This window comes from Microcaecilia unicolor, chromosome 9 (genome assembly GCF_901765095.1).
Source record: "Microcaecilia unicolor chromosome 9, aMicUni1.1, whole genome shotgun sequence".
Taxonomy (NCBI): domain Eukaryota; kingdom Metazoa; phylum Chordata; class Amphibia; order Gymnophiona; family Siphonopidae; genus Microcaecilia; species Microcaecilia unicolor.
Genome location: NC_044039.1, coordinates 100342596 through 100363638, shown reverse-complemented (window position 1 = coordinate 100363638; position 21043 = coordinate 100342596). Strand labels below are relative to the sequence as shown.

The following is a 21043-nucleotide window of genomic DNA, read 5'->3' as shown; positions in this document are numbered from 1 at the left end:
ATCTGGTGGTAGATGTGATATTAAAATAAAAGTGTAGTATAATGTTATATAGTATGCAAGGTTTGCTTTAAGGATTTATCTCCACTGAGCCCCTCTCCCTTACATATAGAGGTAAAATGTCACCTCTTCTCATGGAAAATGTTAGCAGCATGGCTGTCTTTGAAAACAGAAATGTTTGTTGAGGGAAATCAATTAGATATGACATTAGCTCTGTCTGTTGCTTTGGCTTTGAACCCCTTTATCCCACTGTAACTAGGTGAACAGTGAATTCTCTCATATCTAGCAATTCTTCAGCGATTTCTATGCCTGTAATTCTAACATCTGTCAGTGTTTTGTAGACTTTGCAATGTTTTCATTCTATATTTTGTTATAAAAATGCAGCCACTATGTGGAAAACAAAAATCAGTATTCTTATGATATGTTTCCCATGAGACAATAAGGATTTTAATGGAAGAGAAAACGAAACGTTCCTGACAGCAGCAGGTAGCACTGTAATATACCTTTTATTTGACGTGAAAGGAAATCATGGGGATTGTCTATTCCTGGGGGAAAATATTCTTAGTACAGTAGAGAATTTGCAGCTGTGTACAATTGCCTAAATAGTTCAGTTATCCCTGGTAGTTAGGCCTTTCCTTATCTCATCTTATTTAAACTACTAGTGAAAAAGGCCCCTTTCTGATAGTAATGAAACGGGCACTAGCAAGGTTTTCCTCGGAGTGCGTATGTTTGAGAGAGTGCGTGTGAGATTGACTGTGTGAGAGTGAATGTGCGAGTGAGTGTATGTGTGTGACAGAGAGAGAGTGAGACTGGGTGCGAGTATGTCCGTGAGAGAGAGAGAGAGTGTGTGTGTGAGAATCAGAGTGTGTGCCAGGGGCCCCTCCCTGCTCCGTCCCAGTTCCAGGGACCCCCCTCCATCCCTCCCTCCGAGTTCCAGGGTCATCCCCCCTCCTCCGAGTTCCAGGGTCCCTTCCAGTTTCAGGGTCCCCACCCTCCCAGTTCCATGGTCACCTTCCCTCCCTCCCTCCCAGTTCCATAGTCCCCCTCCCAGTTCCAGGGTTCCCCTACCAGTTCAAGGGTTGCTCCCCCTCCCTCCCAGTTCCACGGTCCTGTCCCCTACCTTCCTCCTTCCCTCCCTCCCTCCCTCCCTCCCTCCCTCCGAGGTGCTTGGTGGTGGTGGTGGTGGGGTTGCTATTTGCTGTCAACCTAAGGAGACACTGCTTCTGGCATCCAGCAGCTAAGTCCTGTCATGACCCAAAGGCAGCTGGAGGTCCCTCATACTGTTTCAGTGACACACATTGACAGGCAACGGCGGGGCTGACGCAGCCACGGGCACCCTGGATAAACTTTGCATTGTTGACAAATGATGTGAAAATACAGAGTTTAAAATTGATGTTTCTACCAGGTAGAATAATTTTTAAAGCTGTTTTAGTGATATTTAATTTAAATTTCATGAAATTCATATGTACAGATGGGTAGCTTTCAAATAAATTAAAAAGGTGTGCAGTAAGAAACCAAAACCAAAAACCTTTTGTCCTTTACCTGTTAAGGCGCAGTTTATCCAGTAGAAACAGCTTGAGACGTGTTTCAGATGTAAGAAGAAAAATAAAACGACAATGTGGATCAGCAGCTCCTAGGTGTGCTTGGTTTTGAGTGTATGGGAATGACGGCTATGTTGGGGAGTGGAAACAGAGATTAACCAAGGGGCTTCCTTGCTTACAGTGTAGTTGATTGGGTCACTTCCACTCGTGTGTAGTAATCGTCCTGCTGCATGGCCAGAGTCGGAGAGGAGAGGGATTGCGGCGGAATGGTGAGCGAGTGGCTGCGGGAGGGTGGGTGATGGGGACTGTGGGCGGGGGGACGGGGTGCAGCGGCGATTTTGTTTGGTTTTGAGTGTATGGGAATGACGGCTGCGTTGGGGAGTGGAAACAGAGATTAACCAATGGGCTTCCTTGATTCATTGAGTGTCTGTGCTCCGCCCTAACGTCATCACGTTTGACGTGAGGGCGGGGCAGACACTCATGGGATCTACACAACTACAAATTTAGAACGTTGAAATGTTGGAGGCTTCATTAGAACGTTGGGGTTGTGAATTATGTCTGGATGGGGTGTGGCTGAGGGCGGGTCTATGAGTGAGAGTGAGTGGTGCTGACAGCCTAGCCTACCAACAGTACATGGCTTCAGTGTTTCCCTGCCACAGAGTGAGCTTCAGAACGTTGGAGGTGAGAATTATTTATATAGATTCTTTGTATCATGGGGTTTTCCTCCATTTTTAAACCTCCACCCTTTGTAGTCCAGTGACTTCTTTTTAGTTAGATGCCACAGACTATGGAATATTTGCACCCTTGCCCAATCAATAGTGGTGTTGTGTGATGCCCATGAAATGTACTTTTAGGGATGTTAAATGTAGCAGCATAGTTTGTACAGACGGTGGTAGTGGTGGGGGGTGATAAAATAGTGCAAATTGTGGCCTTTTTACTAAAGTGCTTTAGTTTTTGCACTTAATGCACAATTAATGCAAAAATTAACAATCAGCAAGTGCAAAGTCTGTGTGATGTAGGGGCATATCCTGCATTTATTTATTTATTTGGATTTGTAAAAACACCTTTATGAAGAGATGCATCTAAGGCGGTACACAGTAAGTACGGTTTAATATCAAACTTACAATTTTTTTTAACAGCATAACAATAGTAAAATGTACAAGTATAAACATAAATACAATACATACAGCAAATTGAAACCTAATAATAGGACTACCATGAAAAAGGATCAAAAATATACACATTTAACAGCACTGAAATTCAAATAACAGAGATATAATATCATGTAAGCATAATAGTGATGGAATATCAAATAGGCACACAATTAGAACATTCAAATAACATAGCTATGATACTAATGCTTTTCTTCAATACGGCTAAAGTCAAATGCAGATACATTGATGGGGACAAGATGCATGGTACAGTGTCAGTTGGGATAAATAAATGAGTGGCTAAACCAAAGGCAAGTTCTTTGTACAGATAATCAAGATAGAAGAAACTGATCTAAGTTACAGTGTGTATAGCATGCTAGTCCAGATGCAGAATGAGTGTATAGTCAGTCACCCTACGTATTAAAGGTTTGGGAGAAGATCCAGACTTTCACCTGCTTCCTGAAGTAGAGGTAGTCTCGAGTTATACGTAGCCCCTCTGGAAGTAAATTCCAGAGCGTGGAGCTACTCCTGAGAAGGCTTGCTGGCAGGTATCACATCGTACAATTTCTTTTGATGAGGGGACAGATAGTGATGCTCCTTGAGAGGCGCTTAGAAGTCTCAATGGTGTGCAGAGGGCTAACTTAATTGTTGAAGTACTCTGGCCCATTTTGTCTGAGGGCCTTGATAATCAAACATAAAGTTTTAAGTTTTGCCCTGATAGCCAGTGTAGTTTTTGCAGGAAGGGTGTGATGTTTGCAGCCTTCTATCAGTTGTGTTGCAGCATTCTGAATTAGTTGGAGCTGCTATAAACTCTTTTTAGTTTGACCAGTGTACAGGACATTATAATAGTCCAGTCATAATATTACCATGGTGTGGACCACTGTGGTCAGACTCATCTTTTCAATTTATGGAGAGATATTTCGTAGCTAGCATAGGTGATAGAGACCATTTTTAAAGGTTGCTTGAATTTGCGGGGTCAGAGTGAGTGATGAGTCTAGCAGTATCCCAAGATTCCTGACCTGTGATTTTAAGAGGAGTTCATACTTCCCAAAAGGTATTTTGAAGTCCAGTATTTGTCCACTTGTGTTAGGTACCCAAAGAATCTGTTTCGCTTGGATTCAGGCAGTTGTTCTTTGCCCATTCCTGAGTTACCGTTAGGCAGGCAGACAGTTTACTCGAGCTGTGGGTAGATTTGGTTCAATGGGTATGAGTAGTTGCACATCATGAGTATAGATGTAGAATTTTGTATCCGTCAACCGAATCAGCTCAGCCAGAGGCTTGAGGTAGATATTAAATAAAATGGGAGACAGTATGGAACCCTTTGGCACTCCACAGTTTAGTGCCCAAGGTAATGATGTGCTGTTGCTGAACAGAACTGATTGTTGTCTGTCTGACAAATAGGATTTGAACCATGTAAGTACTGTGCCACTGATACCTGTTTCTGCCAGTCTTGTAAGCATGATATTATGATGATCCACAGTGTCGAAGGCGGTTTGAGAAATCCAGCAACACTAGTATCGAGGCAGATCCCTTGTCATGATTTCTGTGCAGATCATCAAGAAGGAACATAAGAACTGCCTCTGTTCTGTATCTAGGTCTGAAGCCAGATTGACATGGGTCTAGCCAATTACTTTCAAGTAGCCAGTCTCTGAGTTGAATGCAGACTGTCTTTTCTATATGTTTTGCTAGGAAAGGAATGTTAGAAACTGGTTGGTAATTTTCAAGCTCTTTTTAGTGTTGTTGACAGCCGTCCTTCCACAAGAGAGGTGTTAACAATTTTTGTGGCCTTTTCAATGAGGCCTATGGTCACTTGTTGTACAATCTTTGCTGGGTAGGGATCAAGAAGGCAGATTGTAGGCTGTAGGCCTTTCAGGATTTTTTCAAGAACTTCCTTTGTGACCTGGTTGAAGAGTCCCAGATGGAGGTGCATGGTGGGGGAAGAGGGGAGTGTTCTTTTCATTAGCTGATGGGAGCTTTGATGGGACTCTCTGTAGGTCTTGATGGAGACCTTTAATTTTTTTTGGCAAAGTATATGGTAAAATCATTGCTGGTTAGTTGTGACTGGCAAGGCTGGTTCTGTTTTGGGGTTTTACAGTAGGCTGTTTACTGTTTTAAATAGTTACTTGGTTGAATTTGCAGCTTGTTCTATATGTTGAGAGAAATATTGTTTTTTGGCTGTTGTTAAAGCGGCTTAGTAAACAAGTCCCTTAGGGATCCAATTTTCAGAGCAACCTGTCTTTGACAGTAGCAAGTCTGCATCTCTTGGAAAAATCCAGAAGATTTGTAAAGGAGAGTCTGTTCTCGGTTGCTCACTGAAAAAAAGAATCATGACACGGAGATCCAAGTCTACCAAATCAATTTTTAGGGGCCTGTCCAGCAGGAACTTGTTTAGACTCAGCTATGCTACTAGTCTTAACCATATTTTCTGGTGACAAATTTACTGACTTAAAAAAATGCTATTTTAAATTTTTGTTCCATTCTACTCCTAATTAATATCATGGAATGTCCTTTAATTCTTGTGAGACCAGTATTCAAATAATTTAAGTAACTTCAAAAGTTGCCAAGACAAATCTTTGATCTTAAATATTCCTTCATGCTGACTGGATAAATTATGTGCAGCCAACTAATTGGTGGAAATCAGACAATTCTGGGGGCATGGCTTTGATTTAGACTAGTTGTTCTCAACCTTTCTTCTGTTGTGACACATCTGACAGACAATGTTCATGTATATGATACACTAAACACTAAAATTCACAGCTGAACAAAGCACACCTACATATTTCATTCTTTAACTGTAAGTTTAGTATGAATTTGCCTATCCCACATCAAAAAGCTATATGCAACACATCAGTCCCAGATGTCTCACTTTTACAACAAAATAAATATATTATTCAATTTCTAGTGTCACCTCAGCAACATCAATGCCAGATACTGTGAAGCAACACAAAAATGTGCAAATATGCTTCTCGGAGGCTGTGGACAGCAGACCTGCAACATTTTTAGTTGGGGCTGGAGGCAGCAGTTATTATTGGGTACAGTGGGAAAGCAGAAATAGGGACCAATTAGGGGAATTTCAAGAACCTGACTCAAGATTGCTGGTCATCTCTTCTTGCAGGTACTGATGGTTATAAAGGAAATACAGGCTTGCTGTTTACACCAAATTTTCCTGTGACACACCTTCTACCTCTTGAGGACACACCAGTGAGTTCTGACTGGTTTAGATAGATACCATCTCATTTCTATAACAGGGCACCTAAAGTGAGGCACCATTTGTACACACATGATATGGAATACTAGAACATAGGCACATATACTGCTGGATTCTGTATAGTGTGCCTAAAGATCCACGCCGAAATCCAGGCATATTCTATAACAACGTACGTAACTTGATTGGCTTAACAAGCCAATCACAGCACACGGGGTGGAAGTTGTATTCTATATACCATGCCTAAATCTAGGCATCACATATAGAATACGCTTAGGCGGAAATGTTTTCCGTGTGGATTTTTTAAGCGCCATATATAGGATCTGGCCAATTCTCTATAGATCACCTAAAGTTTAGGTATGAGCACTTATGCTAACTCAATGGCTGACATAAATGCTCATACCTAACTGTAGACAAACGCATAAATGCTAGCATTCTATAACCTGTGTGTGTAACTACCTGACATGCCCTCCCCCCCTCAGATCCATGCCCATTTGAAGTTGCACATTCTGGAATTTTAACACACAACTTATAGGATACTGACTAAGGGCAGTTACGTACATGACTGCCAATTAGCTCCAATTTTAAGTACATAAGTGTTGCCATACTGGGAGAAACCAAAGGTCCATCAAGCCCAGCATTCTATTTCCAACAGTGGCCAATCCAGGTCACAAGTACCTGGCAAGATCCCAAAAAAGTACAATACATTTTATATATTACTAGCCGTTAAGTCCGTTAAAATGGGCGAGTATTGGTATGGGGGTTTTCTAGGGCCCCCCTCCCCCTGCCGCTGCAGGGCCCCCTCCCCCCCACCTCACTGCTGCAAGGCCCCCTGCTCTCCCTCCTTCCCTGCCAGCTCCAAGGCCCCCCTCCATCCCTCTCTCCCAGCTCCAAGGCCCCAGTCCCTCCCCCCCAGCTCCAAGGCCCCCTGCCCTCCCTCCCAGTTCCAAGGCCCCATTCCCTCGCAGCTCCAAAGGCCCCGCTTCGTTCCTTCCCAGCTCCAAGGGCCCCCTTCCCAGCTCCAAGGCCCACTGCCTGCCCTCCCAGTTCCAAGGCCCCATGTCGTCCCAGCATTGTTGGATCTTGCTCTGATGGGCTGTGATTCTCTCCTCCACCCTGGAATTTCTTCCCTCTACTTCATTCTTGCAGTACCGGCAGCTTCTGACCACCCATAAAATTTTCCATGCTAAAGGTAGGGACTGCTTCTGTGAATCGCTTGTAAAACGGCTGTGCAGGGTTTTGCATGCACATAGTTTTGTATTCCACTTTCATTAACTGCTACCGTGATAGGAAAAGAGCTTGGAGAAACCTTTTGTGCATGTCTCACTGTACTCCTTACTTGCTAAACCAGCTAGAACTAGTTTTAAAACCACATTGCTGGTTTGTTAAGTTTTGTGCATCTGGGCCCAGGCACTTTGTTATGACTGCTGCTGCTGACAAAGATGTAGGTTTAGAATACTGGGAGGGGGGAGGCTGGTGGAGGATAAGGGGGAAGAGCTGCTAGATCCATGGCAGGAGGGGAGGGAAGGCAAGGGAAAGGAGAAAAGAGAGTTGCTGCAGCCTGTACAAAAAAGACCCCTACTGTGCTCTGTGTTACAGCCCAGCGACACCCTGCTTGAGAACCACTGATCTAGATCCATCGTCCTAGTGCTGCCCCTCTGTTGACAATTCCTTTTCTGGCTATAGCAGCCCAAACCCTCCTCATCCTGATGAATTCCCTCCTGGGAAACAACTTTCTAGTCTTTGATAATATGATCTTGGCCATTAGGGAAGTGTCTGCAGGGCCAAAGCTTGGCATTCTTCTTACAGATGCCATTTTGACAATTTCTCTGTGGCTGCAGTGTCAATGCGTATGTCCTGTACACATGAGTGTGCAACTGCTACACTGTGCTTAGTACCCCACTGCATTTGAGTGCTTAGATTTCCCCTCATATGCACCCATATTCTCTAAAGGGTGTGTCTGCCTGCATGCCCTTTATAGAATTCATGTGTACATTTGGGCACGCCCATTTCAGCATGCCCTAATGATGCTGGGCTCCCTTTCTAGAATTGTGTTTGTCACATATTCACTTAACTCCAAACTAATAAAGCATGTAGTAAACTAACTGAAAGCACTAATAAAAATATTTTATGTTAAACTTTCAGATTCTGATGGGAATTTGTGTGGAAATAACGTGCACCTTCAGCTCCTACTCACAATGCATCGGCTTTTCATGTCCTCCTCAGACCTACTACATAAAGTCAGAGATCTATATCCTTTCTGGGGCTCACAACAGAACATTTGGCCTACAGACGCCATCACATTTGAATGAGTATTTGCCAGGTTATGTGAATAATTTCCAAACTGTATGCTTTGGGACAAAGTCTGCAGGTTTGTTTAATCAGTGGGCTTTATAATATTATTCAGTGCTATTTTGAAACAGCACCAGAGGAATAGGAGGGACTATGGATCATTCTTGTCCATTGGACCTGCATAAAGTGTGTGTGGGGGGGGGGGGGGGGGGGGGAGGAATCAGAAAAATTAGGTAGTTCTGGGGTTTGAAGAAGCTGAAGGTGTTCTTTTGCAGTGTTGGCAGAAGAGATAAAGTAAGCAGAGATGGACCTGATGCTTTCTCTTTGTTGTTTTTTGTTTCCTTTTTTTTCATTTAAATAAATGAAACAGACAAGAAATTATATTTAAATAAAAAAAAATAAAATACAAAAACATGTTCAACCCATACCCCAACCCACTACTGGACTATTTTTGATTTTAGATTTGAGGGTTAAATACAAAGGCAGATTTTAGAAAGAATGTACAAATTGCTATTGAGACGTCTAAGTTGGGATGTGTACGGTTCCAGTAGTATTCTAGAAAAGTTGATATAAAACACTTTCACAAATACATGTAGGAATAGATGTGTATTTGCCTGCTACAGGTGGCAGGAACATCCATTTTACAATTCTCAATGTCTAAAACATCAATGGTGGCAAACATACACATCTAAGTGTTGGCACTTTATATGTACATGTTGGTAATTTCAGAACATAAATATGTTAGTGTGCCAACACAGAGATGTGACTTTAGAATGCTAGATAATAGCAATGAACCAAATATAATAAATGAGTATAAATTGATGGTATTGCAACAAAGAAGGAAAAGACCTCAAACACGCAGACAACTGGGAATCCCTGTGTCTTTATTGGGGTTATGGGCTAGATTCTATATATGGCGCCTGAAAATTCTGTGCAGAAAAAAAATATGCCGAGGCGTATTCTCTAAAGTACTCCTGAATTTTATAGAATAGACTTAAATTTCCACATGTTATTTAGAATACGCAGATAAATCTTCTTAATTGGTCTAAAAAATTAGCAAAGGTAACTCAATGTAGAGATAATATTAAACCCAGCTGTTGAACCTTTCAATGTTTTATAACAAAGTTCACGTCGCAACTTCACTTTATATTCCAACCATACAAAACTTTATTCTTTATCTCCAAACATATTCTTAGGTATGTATTTTCCAACTTTGTATTCTTACATTTACAGCTTCATACTTTAAAAGAATCTTCTCATTTCAGTTAAACACACCCAGATCTCTTTATACTCCAAATAGTTTAAAGTGCATTAACCGGACACCTTCACCACCATGGACTTTAAACTATTTGATCTCTTTGACTGGGTGACCAAACAGTTGGACAAGGAAGGGGTGCTTGATGTGGTGTACTTGGATTTTAGCAAAGCCTTTGACACGGTTCTGCACAGGCAACTGATAAATAAACTGAATACCCTCATGATGAGACCTAAAGTGACTGACTGGGTTAAAAACTGGTTAAATGGAAGAAGACAGAGGGTAGTAGTAAACAGAGCCTGTTCCGAGGAAAAGGATGTTATTAGTTGTGTCCTGCAGGAATCGGTCCTCAGGCCAGCTCTTTTTAACATATTTGTGAGTAATATTGCAGAGGACTGATTGGTAAGATATGTCTCTTCGCAGATGATACCAAACTCTATAATAGGGTGGATACCCCGGAGGGTGTGGATAGCATGAGGAAGGATCTAGTGAAGCTTGAAGAATGGTACAATAAATGGCAACTAAGATTTAATGCTAAAAAAATGCAGGATCATGCACTTGGGTTACAAAACTCCAAGGGAATGGTACAGTATAGGGGCTGAAGTACTTCTGTTTATGAAAGAAGAGCAGGACTTGGGGGTGATTGTATCTGTTGAACTTAAGATGGCCAAACAGGTGAAAAGGTTACAGTCAAAGTCAGAAGGATGCTCAGATGCATAAGGAGAAGGAAGACCAGCAGGAGGTCCCATTTAGAATACTGTGTGCATTTCTGGAGATCGCACCTACAAAAATATATAAACAGGATGGAGCTGGTCCAGAGGGCGGCTACAAAATTGGTCAGTGGTCTCTATCATAAAGTGTATGGGTATAGACCTCAATATGTATACTCTGGAAGAGAGGCGGGAGAGACAGGATATGATAGAGACGTTTAAATACTTCTGTGGCATTAATGTACAAGAAATGAAGGAAAACTCAGATATGAGAGGGCAAACAGTATGCTAGGAATTATTAGGAAAGGGATGGTGAATAAGAACGAAAATACTATAATGCCTTTGTATTGCTCCATGGTACATCCACACCTTGAGTATTGCATTCAGTTCTGGTTGCCGTATCTCAAAAAAGACATAGCGGAATTAGAAAAGATTCAAAGAAGAGCGACCAAAATGATAAAGGGGATGGAACTCCTCTCGTATGAGGAAAGGCTAAAGAGGTTAGGGCTATTCAGCTTGGAAAAGAGACAGATGAGGGGAGATATGATTGAGGTCTACAAAATCCTCAGTGGTGTTGAACGAGTAGAAGTGAATCAATTTTTTACTCGCTCCAAAAATACAAACACTAAGAAATACTTTTAAAACAAATTAGAGGAAATATTTTTTCATTCAATGAATAGTTCGTTAAGCTCTGGAACTCTTTGCTGGAGGATGTGGTAACAGCGGTTAGTGTATCTGGGTTTAAAAAAGGTTTGGACAAATTCCTGGAGGAAAAGTCCATAGTCTGTTATTAAGACAGACATGGGAAACAACCTCTTGCCCTGGGATTTGTAGTATGGAGTGTTGCCATGATTTCTGCCAGGTATTTGTGGCCTGGCTTGGCCATTGTTTGGAAAACAGGATACTGGGCTAGATGGACCATTGGTCTGATCCAATATGGCTACTCTTATGTTCTTATGTTATGTTCTTATAGTATGAAGTTAGGAGGAAATAGGCTCAGGAGTAATCTAAGAAAATACTCTTTCACAGAAAGGATGGTGGATGCATGGAATGGCCTCCAGATGGAGGTCGTGGAGACAAAAACTGTGTCTGAATTTAAGAAAGCATGGGACAAGCACGTGGGATCTCTTATGGAAAGGAGGAGTTAGTGGTTACTGAGGATGGGCAGACTGGATGGGCCATTTGGCCCTTATCTGCCATCATGTTTCTATGTTTCTAAGGAGGGGGAGTTATGCCTTTATCCCTCCAGTGGTCATGTGGTCAGTTTGGGCACCTTTTTGGCACTTAGTTGTTATTGAAATAGGTCTAGCTAAAAACGTTCTATTTTTTACCCTGGACATTTTTACAATGTTCCATTGTCACAGAAAAATGTCAAACTCTTAAGCTTGCCCTAGTCCCACCCAAAACACACCTCCATCACTCTCCCTATAGACAAACTGCATAGGAAAACATCTTTAAAATGAGTTTCAAAAATAGCGAATTGGATGTTTTTGAGAAAGAAAAGTCTATCTGCTGCTTTGTGCCATTTTTTGGATGTTTTTCTGTTTCAAAAATAAGCCCCATAATCTGTGTTGGAAGTAGTTCTTGTTCCTTGAAGACTTGCTTGACTGAACATAAAAGTCATGTTATTAATCAGATTTCATTTACTCCTGTGGTTCCCAATTGTGTGGACATGTCACAATCCTTTGATGAACTTAAATGGGTTATTTTCTTTTATATTTTATGTTTATTAAGTTTTCAAATAGTGCCATTCACGATATTCATGACAAAAGTAATATCACAATTACCAGAAGAAATATCATAAAAGGAAGAAACTACAAGTCATTTGACCACAATAACAAGGAAAATAAGGAATCAAGGAAAGTAAAATAAATGGGTTATTATTGAACAAGTTTCACTTCAATAGAGGGGTATTGATAGAAATGCAAGACTTACTTTAAAAGAGAACAGTATTGGATTTATGAATTACATTCTGCTAAATCATTTGGTTGCATGATGATGTGGAGTTGTTCTGTTTTATAGCTGTCTAAATAAGCACTGAATGAGCCCTTAACAGGTATCTTACTTATCAGGAAGCTCTGAAGATGCCATCCTTGCTGCTCTGCCTCAAGATATGCTACTTTGTAAGGTAAGATATTTAATTGTAAGGGAGAAAATTATTTAGTTTAATCACACATGGAGGCATATTTTCAAAGTACTTAGTAACCTATGCAATTTTGTAAGTCTAAGTGCTTTGAAAATGAGCCCATTAGACTATTGTAACTCTTTGTAGCAGAAGCTTCCACTATACCCATTTCAGAGACTACAACTAATTCAGAATACTTTGGTAAAATTACATCATGGCGCTAGAAGAAATGACTGTCCACCCCTTTACTGAAAGAAGAACATTAGCAATCGATAATTTACGGTATCCCCTGTAAGGTCCTGTCTACATAATGTCCTTTACAGTGGATTTTTATCTTTTTGAATAGCTCATTTCATTCTCTATACTCCTGGGCAATTGCTTTGCTCTTTATGTCAAACGTTGCTTGTGATCCTCTCTCATTGGAGAATTAGATTAGGTTATTTTCAACAATCATGGTTATGTGTGGTTACACATCCCTCTGGAATACCTTACACCCAGTGGTGTGCTGGTAAATATTTAACCACTGCTCGACTTCTGGTTCCCAGAAATGTTCACTTAATATATAGTGTGGATATCGTGTCTGTGTGTGTGTGTATATATATATATATATATATATATATATATATATATATATATATATATATATCTTAACCAATAGTGTCGTCAGCGGTGCTCATTACTAGAAATTGAACATAATAATGGATCTAGAACCCACCTCTTCATCGGTACACTCCCAAATTCAATTCTATGTATTCTTATGCATTAATTATATTGCTCTGATTTAATCCATACTCATCTTTTTAGATGTGTCAGACTAGGGGTTAGTAGCGTCCGACATGCATGTTTCACCCATACAATGGGCTGTCTCAAGGACTAATTCTAATTCTCTAATTCTAACGAGCTAACTCCTGGTGCAAATGGGTTAGCACATAAAAATCAGACAGACTTTTAATGTGGTCCCATTTATACACCAAATATGGCTGCTTAAGGGCAGAATATCAGCACTTAAGTGGCCAAGTGTTGAGCCCACCCCCCTGGAACGCCCCTAACATAGCTGGCTTTGCGTTAGCTGCTAACTGTGAATTTCAGCAGCACTTAGCTGGTTATTTGCCACTGACAATTAATGGCTAACCCCGACCAAACAATTTAACCAGTCAGTGGCCAGCTAAATCACTTTGAATTGTGGCTCCTATTTGATTAGGAATTATTTCTGCGAGAGCCAACAAGAAATTAACTTCAGAAGGCATTTGACAAATTCCCTCATGAGAGACTGCTTTGGAAATTAAAGAGTCATGTGATAGGTCATTCCCTTTTGTGACTGTAAACTAGTTAAAAGATAGGAAACAAAGATTAGTGCTAAATGATCAGATATCCACATGCAAAAGGGTAAGTAATTGAGTGCCTCCTGGATCTGAGCTGAAAATTGTGCTGTTTAATGTATTTATAAACAATCTGAAGATAGGAAAAGCAAGTGTGATGATCAAATCTACAGATGACACAAAATTATTCAAATTTGTTAAAATGACAAAGAATTTTGAGAATTTGCAGAAGGATAGTGTGAGAATAGGAGACTGGGCATGTAAATGGAAGAACTAATTAAATGTGGACAGTTGTAAAGTGATACACATAGGGAAGTGATTTAGATTTACGCATGCCGTTTTTCAATTGTAACTCAAGGTGTGTTACAGTCAGATACAGTAAATATTTTCCTGTTCCTGGAGGGCTTACAAAGTATCCCCTCTTTTTTTTTTTTACAAAGCCACGCAGTAATGCCAACACAGCCCATTGGGCTATGTCAGCATTACCGCAGAACAGCCGCTAGATCAACTTTGTAAAAGGAGGGGGGGATAAGTTTGTACTTGAGTCAATGGAATGTTATGTAATTTGCCAAGAAACTACAGTGGGATTTGAACTGTGCTTCCCTCTTTTTCAATCTGGTTTATGAAGTAGCAGTTACTACTATGATAGGTAAGCAACATTGTTTTCTCACTCTGTCTCTGTAGGTATTGGATCACTGAGCTCTGGATGATGTTCAGGTTGGACAAGAGCCTGGTGGAAGCCGTGGAAGACTTTCGGCTGCTGGTGCAAGCCCATGGCCAGGAAATACACTGGCTCCTAATGGACATGGGTCAGATGTGAGTGTCTAGTACTTTTTAGTTTGCACTGAATCTATGAGAACTATTAATAGGTAATAACTACCTTGGAGTTATAGCTGCTTTTATCTAAAAAACAGGAGCAAGAAGACAAAAGACAGTGACTTCCCAGAGCAGTGTGATTGTTACTTGAAACATATTTGTTTGTTATTTTGATTGAAAGTGCATGCAGTGTTCTGAAATAGAGGGGCCTAGCTCCCTATAACTGAAGGCTATTGTTCATTGGTTTTGGTGTTTCATACTATGGTAAATTCCATCTAACTGAGGATTATTTCACAAAGAGGTAGATAATGAAAGCCATAAGAGCCAACTTTATAAAATTATTGGGGGTGCTAAACCCAAAAGAAATGACCTCTCCCAAGACAAAGTCAAGGAGTTTGTTCAATATTAGGGGTGCTGAAGCACCCATAGCACCCACAAAGATGGCACCTATGCTGAAAGCCCCACTGAATTTGTAAGATAATCAGCTAATTTTAGTGAGATATTTAAGTGAATGTTCAGGTGACCATAACTGGCAAGATTTTCAGATCAATATTTTCTGACTGATTGGATTTAAAAATGCAGGTAAAATATTCAGCAGACAGCAGTCAGTGATTTCTAAGAAGCTGACCACTGTGGGCTGAATTTGAGCTGGATATTCAGAGTAGCAACACTGAGCCACTATCCAGGCCTAAGCTAAATGGATAGTGCCAGCATAGTGACCTTTCTACATGTATATAAGTACATAAGTAATGTCACACTGGGAAAAGACCAAGGGTCCATCGAGCCCAGCATCCTGTCCACGACAGCGGCCAATCCAAGCCAAGGGCACCTGGCAAGCTTCCCAAACGTACAAACATTCTATACATGTTATTCCTGGAATTGTGGATTTTTCCCAAGTCCATTTAGTAGTGGTTTATGGACTTTTAGGAAACCGTCTAACCCCTTTTTAAACTCTGCCAAGCTAACCACCATCACCACGTTCTCCGGCAACGAATTCCAGAGTTTAATTATGCGTTGGGTTGCTTCACATCCACCTGTTCCATGTTCAATATCATTACCTATAAGGTATCTGCACTAAGGACGGAAGTTATCAATGTGGGTTACTGTAAAATCAGGTTATTTTACCACAGGTTGGGTTGTTTTAGCATAGGGTCAAATTGTATAAAATGGGACCCTGTGCTAAAATTACTTGACTTGTTGTAAAATAGCCCGACTTAACAGTAACCCACATTGATAATTTTCAAAGTAAAGGGAGAAGTTACCAACCTGCTCTACTGTCGAAACAGGTCATTTTACCACATGTCAAAAGCCCAGACCTGTCAAACACAGGGACTGGAGGTCCATGGGACCACCAGACCCCAAGTATCCCCACCTGAGCCAAGTGACACAGAGGCTGGAGGTCTGGCAGACCTCCAGTCCCCCTTACCCCCCTGACACAAGTTTGGGGGAGCTGGAAATCTGGTGGGTCTCCACCCCCCCAACCCCCTCTAGCATCCCCTTGAATAGAGTCCTGGTGGTCCAGTGAGCCGCGAGTCAAAAAAACCCAGACCCCCCCCCCCCCCCCGACACAAGTTTGGGGGGCTGGAGATCCAGTGGGTCTCCACCCCCCCCAACCCCCTCTAGCATCCCCTGAAATGGTCCTGGTGGTCCAGTGGGCCGCAAGTCAATTCCCCCCCCAAGGCCTGGTGGTCTAGTGGCCCTTCCCCACCCTCCTACATTCATTGGAGGAGGGAGGTTGCCTCCTTGCTCTTCGATCAGCGCCACCTCGAAAATGGTTTCAAACCATATAATCTTGTTTCATGAACCAAAATTGCTGTCAGAACTTGGAATGAATGGTGCAAGATGAAGCAGAGATAAGTGTTAGAATATATGGTGACATTTTTGTTATTGCATCTCATGCAAGCATAGAGACTGGGGGCCAGATGCACTAAACTTAACGAGCCAGCAACGTGGTTTTTAAACTAGTTCTAGCCAGTTTAGCGCACAAGTAGTAAACCGGGACATGCACAAAAGGGTTTTCCGAGCCATTTTCCTGTCACGGTAGCAGCTAACGAAAACGGAATGCAAAGCTATTATAATGAGCTAATTACTATACAAATGTGCTAGCAAGGCAATGCACAGCCATTTTCCGACCGGATGCACAGAAGCAAACCCTACCTTCAGCACTGAAATCTTAACATGAGGTCTGGAGCTCTTGTTAATGCCTCTTTAATAAATTCAGCAAAGTGCCCATGAACGAGAAGCAAACCGGCAGCCACCGTGACCCTCCTCCGTCTGATTTCTGGAGTTTCTAAGATCTCCCAAAGTAAGATGTGGAGGGTTGCAGAACTGTGCTGAGGATCCACATGGGAAATTAAAATGGTCTATTAAAATGGTCGCAGTGCTATTGCCGGTGGGTTGATTTAAGAACTACTTCTCCAGGAGGCAGCAAGCTAAAGTGAGCTAGAAATATGAACAAAACTAGTAAAAAAGGCCCGTTTCTGACACAAATGAAACGGGCGCTAGCAAGGTTTTCCTTGGAGTGTGTATGTTTGGGAGAGTGTATGTGAGAGTGATTGTTTGAGAGTCAGAGTGAAAGTGTGAGTGTGTGAGAGAGAGAGTGAGTCTGGGTGTGAGTGTGTTTGTGAGAGAGTGTGTGTGTGAGAATGAGAGTGTGTGCAAGTGTGTATGTGAGACACAGTGTGAGAGAGAGTGTGTGTATGAGACCAAGCGAGTGTGTGAGTGACTGTGTGGCACATAGAGAGTGAATGTGATACAGTGTGAGACAGAGTGTGTGAGAGTGAGAGTCAGAAAGACATTGTATATGAGAGAGAGAGTGTGAGCCGTGCCCTCCCAATCCATGGCCATCTGTCCCCTGCCCCCTCCATTCATCCTTTTCCAGCAATTCCCCTCTCTCCCTGAGCCCTGCCCTCCCAATCCATGGCCATCCATGTTTCTCTGTCACCTGCCCCCTCCATTCATCCCTATCCAGCATTTCCCCTCTCTGCCTGAGGCCTGCCCTGCAATCCATATCCATCCATGCCCATCTGTCCCCTCCATTCATCCCTATCCAGCAATTCCCCTCTCCCTGAGTCCTGCCCTTCCAATCCATGCCCATCCATGCTCCTCTGTCACCTGGCCCCTCCATTCATCCCTATCCAGCATTTCCCCTCTCTGCCTGAGGCCTGCCCTGCAATCCATATCCATCCATGCCCATCTGTCCCCTCCATTCATCCCTATCCAGCAATTCCCCTCTCCCTGAGTCCTGCTCTTCCAATCCATGCCCATCCATGCTCCTCTGTCACCTGGCCCCTCCATTTTTCCCTATCCAGCATTTCCCCTCTCTGCCTGAGGCCTGCCCTGCAATCCATATCCATCCATGGCCATCTGTCCCCTCCATTCATCCCTATCCAGCAATTCCCTCTCTCCCTGAGTCCTGCCCTTCCAATCCATGCCCATCCATGCTCCTCTGTCACCTGGCCCCTCCATTTTTCCCTATCCAGCATTTCCCCTCTCTGCCTGAGGCCTGCCCTGCAATCCATATCCATCCATGCCCATCTGTCCCCTCCATTCATCCCTATCCAGCAATTCCCTCTCTCCCTGAGTCCTGCCCTTCCAATCCATGCCCATCCATGCTCCTCTGTCACCTGGCCCCTCCATTTTTCTCTATCCAGCATTTTCCCTCTCTGCCTGAGGCCTGCCCTGCAATCCATATCCATCCATGGCCATCTGTCCCCTCCATTCATCCCTATCCAGCAATTTCCCTCTCCCTGAGTCCTGCCCTTCCAATCCATGCTCATCTGTCACCTGGCCCCTCCATTTTTCCCTATCCAGCAATTCCCCTCTCCCTGAGTTCTGCCCTTCCAATCCATGCCCATCCATGCTCCTCTGTCACCTGGCCCCTCCATTCATCCCTATCCAGCATTTCCCCTCTCTGCCTGAGGCCTGCCCTGCAATCCATATCCATCCATGCCCATCTGTCCCCTCCATTCATCCCTATCCAGCAATTCCCCTCTCCCTGAGTCCTGCTCTTCCAATCCATGCCCATCCATGCTCCTCTGTCACCTGGCCCCTCCATTTTTCCCTATCCAGCATTTCCCCTCTCTGCCTGAGGCCTGCCCTGCAATCCATATCCATCCATGCCCATCTGTCCCCTCCATTCATCCCTATCCAGCAATTCCCTCTCTCCCTGAGTCCTGCCCTTCCAATCCATGCCCATCCATGCTCCTCTGTCACCTGGCCCCTCCATTTTTCTCTATCCAGCATTTTCCCTCTCTGCCTGAGGCCTGCCCTGCAATCCATATCCATCCATGCCCATCTGTCCCCTCCATTCATCCCTATCCAGCAATTCCCCTCTCCCTGAGTCCTGCCCTTCCAATCCATGCCCATCCATGCTCCTCTGTCACCTGGCCCCTCCATTCATCCCTATCCAGCATTTCCCCTCTCTGCCTGAGGCCTGCCCTGCAATCCATATCCATCCATGCCCATCTGTCCCCTCCATTCATCCCTATCCAGCAATTCCCCTCTCCCTGAGTCCTGCTCTTCCAATCCATGCCCATCCATGCTCCTCTGTCACCTGGCCCCTCCATTTTTCCCTATCCAGCATTTCCCCTCTCTGCCTGAGGCCTGCCCTGCAATCCATATCCATCCATGCCCATCTGTCCCCTCCATTCATCCCTATCCAGCAATTCCCTCTCTCCCTGAGTCCTGCCCTTCCAATCCATGCCCATCCATGCTCCTCTGTCACCTGGCCCCTCCATTTTTCTCTATCCAGCATTTTCCCTCTCTGCCTGAGGCCTGCCCTGCAATCCATATCCATCCATGGCCATCTGTCCCCTCCATTCATCCCTATCCAGCAATTTCCCTCTCCCTGAGTCCTGCCCTTCCAATCCATGCTCATCTGTCACCTGGCCCCTCCATTTTTCCCTATCCAGCAATTCCCCTCTCCCTGAGTCCTGCCCTTCCAATCCATGCCCATCCATGCTCCTCTGTCACCTGGCCCCTCCATTTTTCCCTATCCAGCATTTCCCCTCTCTGCCTGAGGCCTGCCCTGCAATCCATATCCATCCATGCCCATCTGTCCCCTCCATTCATCCCTATCCAGCAATTCCCCTCTCCCTGAGTCCTGCCCTTCCAATCCATGCCCATCCATGCTCCTCTGTCACCTGGCCCCTCCATTTTTCCCTATCCAGCATTTCCCCTCTCTGCCTGAGGCCTGCCCTGCAATCCATATCCATCCATGCCCATCTGTCCCCTCCATTCATCCCTATCCAGCAATTCCCCTCTCCCTGAGTCCTGCTCTTCCAATCCATGCCCATCCATGCTCCTCTGTCACCTGGCCCCTCCATTTTTCCCTATCCAGCATTTCCCCTCTCTGCCTGAGGCCTGCCCTGCAATCCATATCCATCCATGCCCATCTGTCCCCTCCATTCATCCCTATCCAGCAATTCCCTCTCTCCCTGAGTCCTGCCCTTCCAATCCATGCCCATCCATGCTCCTCTGTCACCTGGCCCCTCCATTTTTCTCTATCCAGCATTTTCCCTCTCTGCCTGAGGCCTGCCCTGCAATCCATATCCATCCATGGCCATCTGTCCCCTCCATTCATCCCTATCCAGCAATTTCCCTCTCCCTGAGTCCTGCCCTTCCAATCCATGCTCATCTGTCACCTGGCCCCTCCATTTTTCCCTATCCAGCAATTGCCCTCTCTACCTGAGGCCTGCCCTGCAATCCATATCCATCCATGCCCATCTGTCCCCTCTATTCATCCCTATCCAGCAATTTCCCTCTCTCCCTTAGTCCTGCCCTCCCAATCCATGCCCATCCATGCTCCTCTGTCCCCTGGCCCCTTCATTCATCCATTTCCAGTAATTCCCCTCTCTCCCTGAGCCCTGCCCTCCCATTCCATGCCCATCCATGCTCCTCTGTCCCCTGCCGCCTCCATTCATCCTTTTCCAGCAAGTCCCCTCTCTCCCTTCCATGACCCCCCCCCCCTCGCATCCATGCTCCTCTCTCTCCCATGTCCCAGCCTGGCCTGCCCTCTTCTCCCCCCCCCTTCGCATCCATGTCCCCCCCTTCGCATCCATGCATCCCCCCCCCTTCGCATCCATGCCCCCCCCCCTTCGCATTCATGCATCCCTTTTTTTTTTCTTCTTCGTTTTAACTTTACCTCTGTGGCGGTTCGTGCAGCGAAACGTCAGGGAAGGAGGCGGCGCTCCCGACGTCTTGCTTTCCCTTCGCTGTCTCCCGCCTTCTTTTGAAGGCGGAACACAGCGAAGGGAAGGCTAGACGTCGGGAGCGCCGGCTCGTTCCCTGATGCTTCGCTTCCGGATTTGTTTGGTTTGAGGCGAGGGCGGGGCAAAGACGGCTGGCTGGCTTGAAGGCTTCACACCACGAATCCGGCGCGAACCCTTCAGCCTGGGAGTGACGTCAGATGGCATTGCTTCAAGGCTTCAAGGCTTCAGGCTTCAAGGCTTCAAGGCTTCAAGGCTTCACAGAACGTTATCCTCAGAACGTTGAGGGTGCGTTTTATTATATTAGATGACTGTAGCTCGGAACCAGTCACTCCCGGAGCTCCCTGCTCCAGCTGTTCCAGCTGGTCTCTCTCATCCAATCACAGCGCGTTTAGTTGACACCAGTGTCAGCTAAACGCACTG

General features: G+C 44.2%; 1 protein-coding gene across 1 annotated transcript in view; it reads left to right on the top strand.

Annotated features, from left to right (window-relative positions):
• Positions 1-21043, top strand: part of RASGRP1 (RAS guanyl releasing protein 1) — a 139370-nt gene that overhangs the window by 9772 nt on the left and 108555 nt on the right. Inside the window, exons 3-5 of the mRNA XM_030213685.1 lie at positions 8040-8145; positions 12217-12279; positions 14280-14411. Of these exons, the coding sequence (XP_030069545.1) occupies positions 8040-8145; positions 12217-12279; positions 14280-14411 (301 nt within the window). The remainder of the gene's footprint in view (positions 1-8039; positions 8146-12216; positions 12280-14279; positions 14412-21043) is intronic.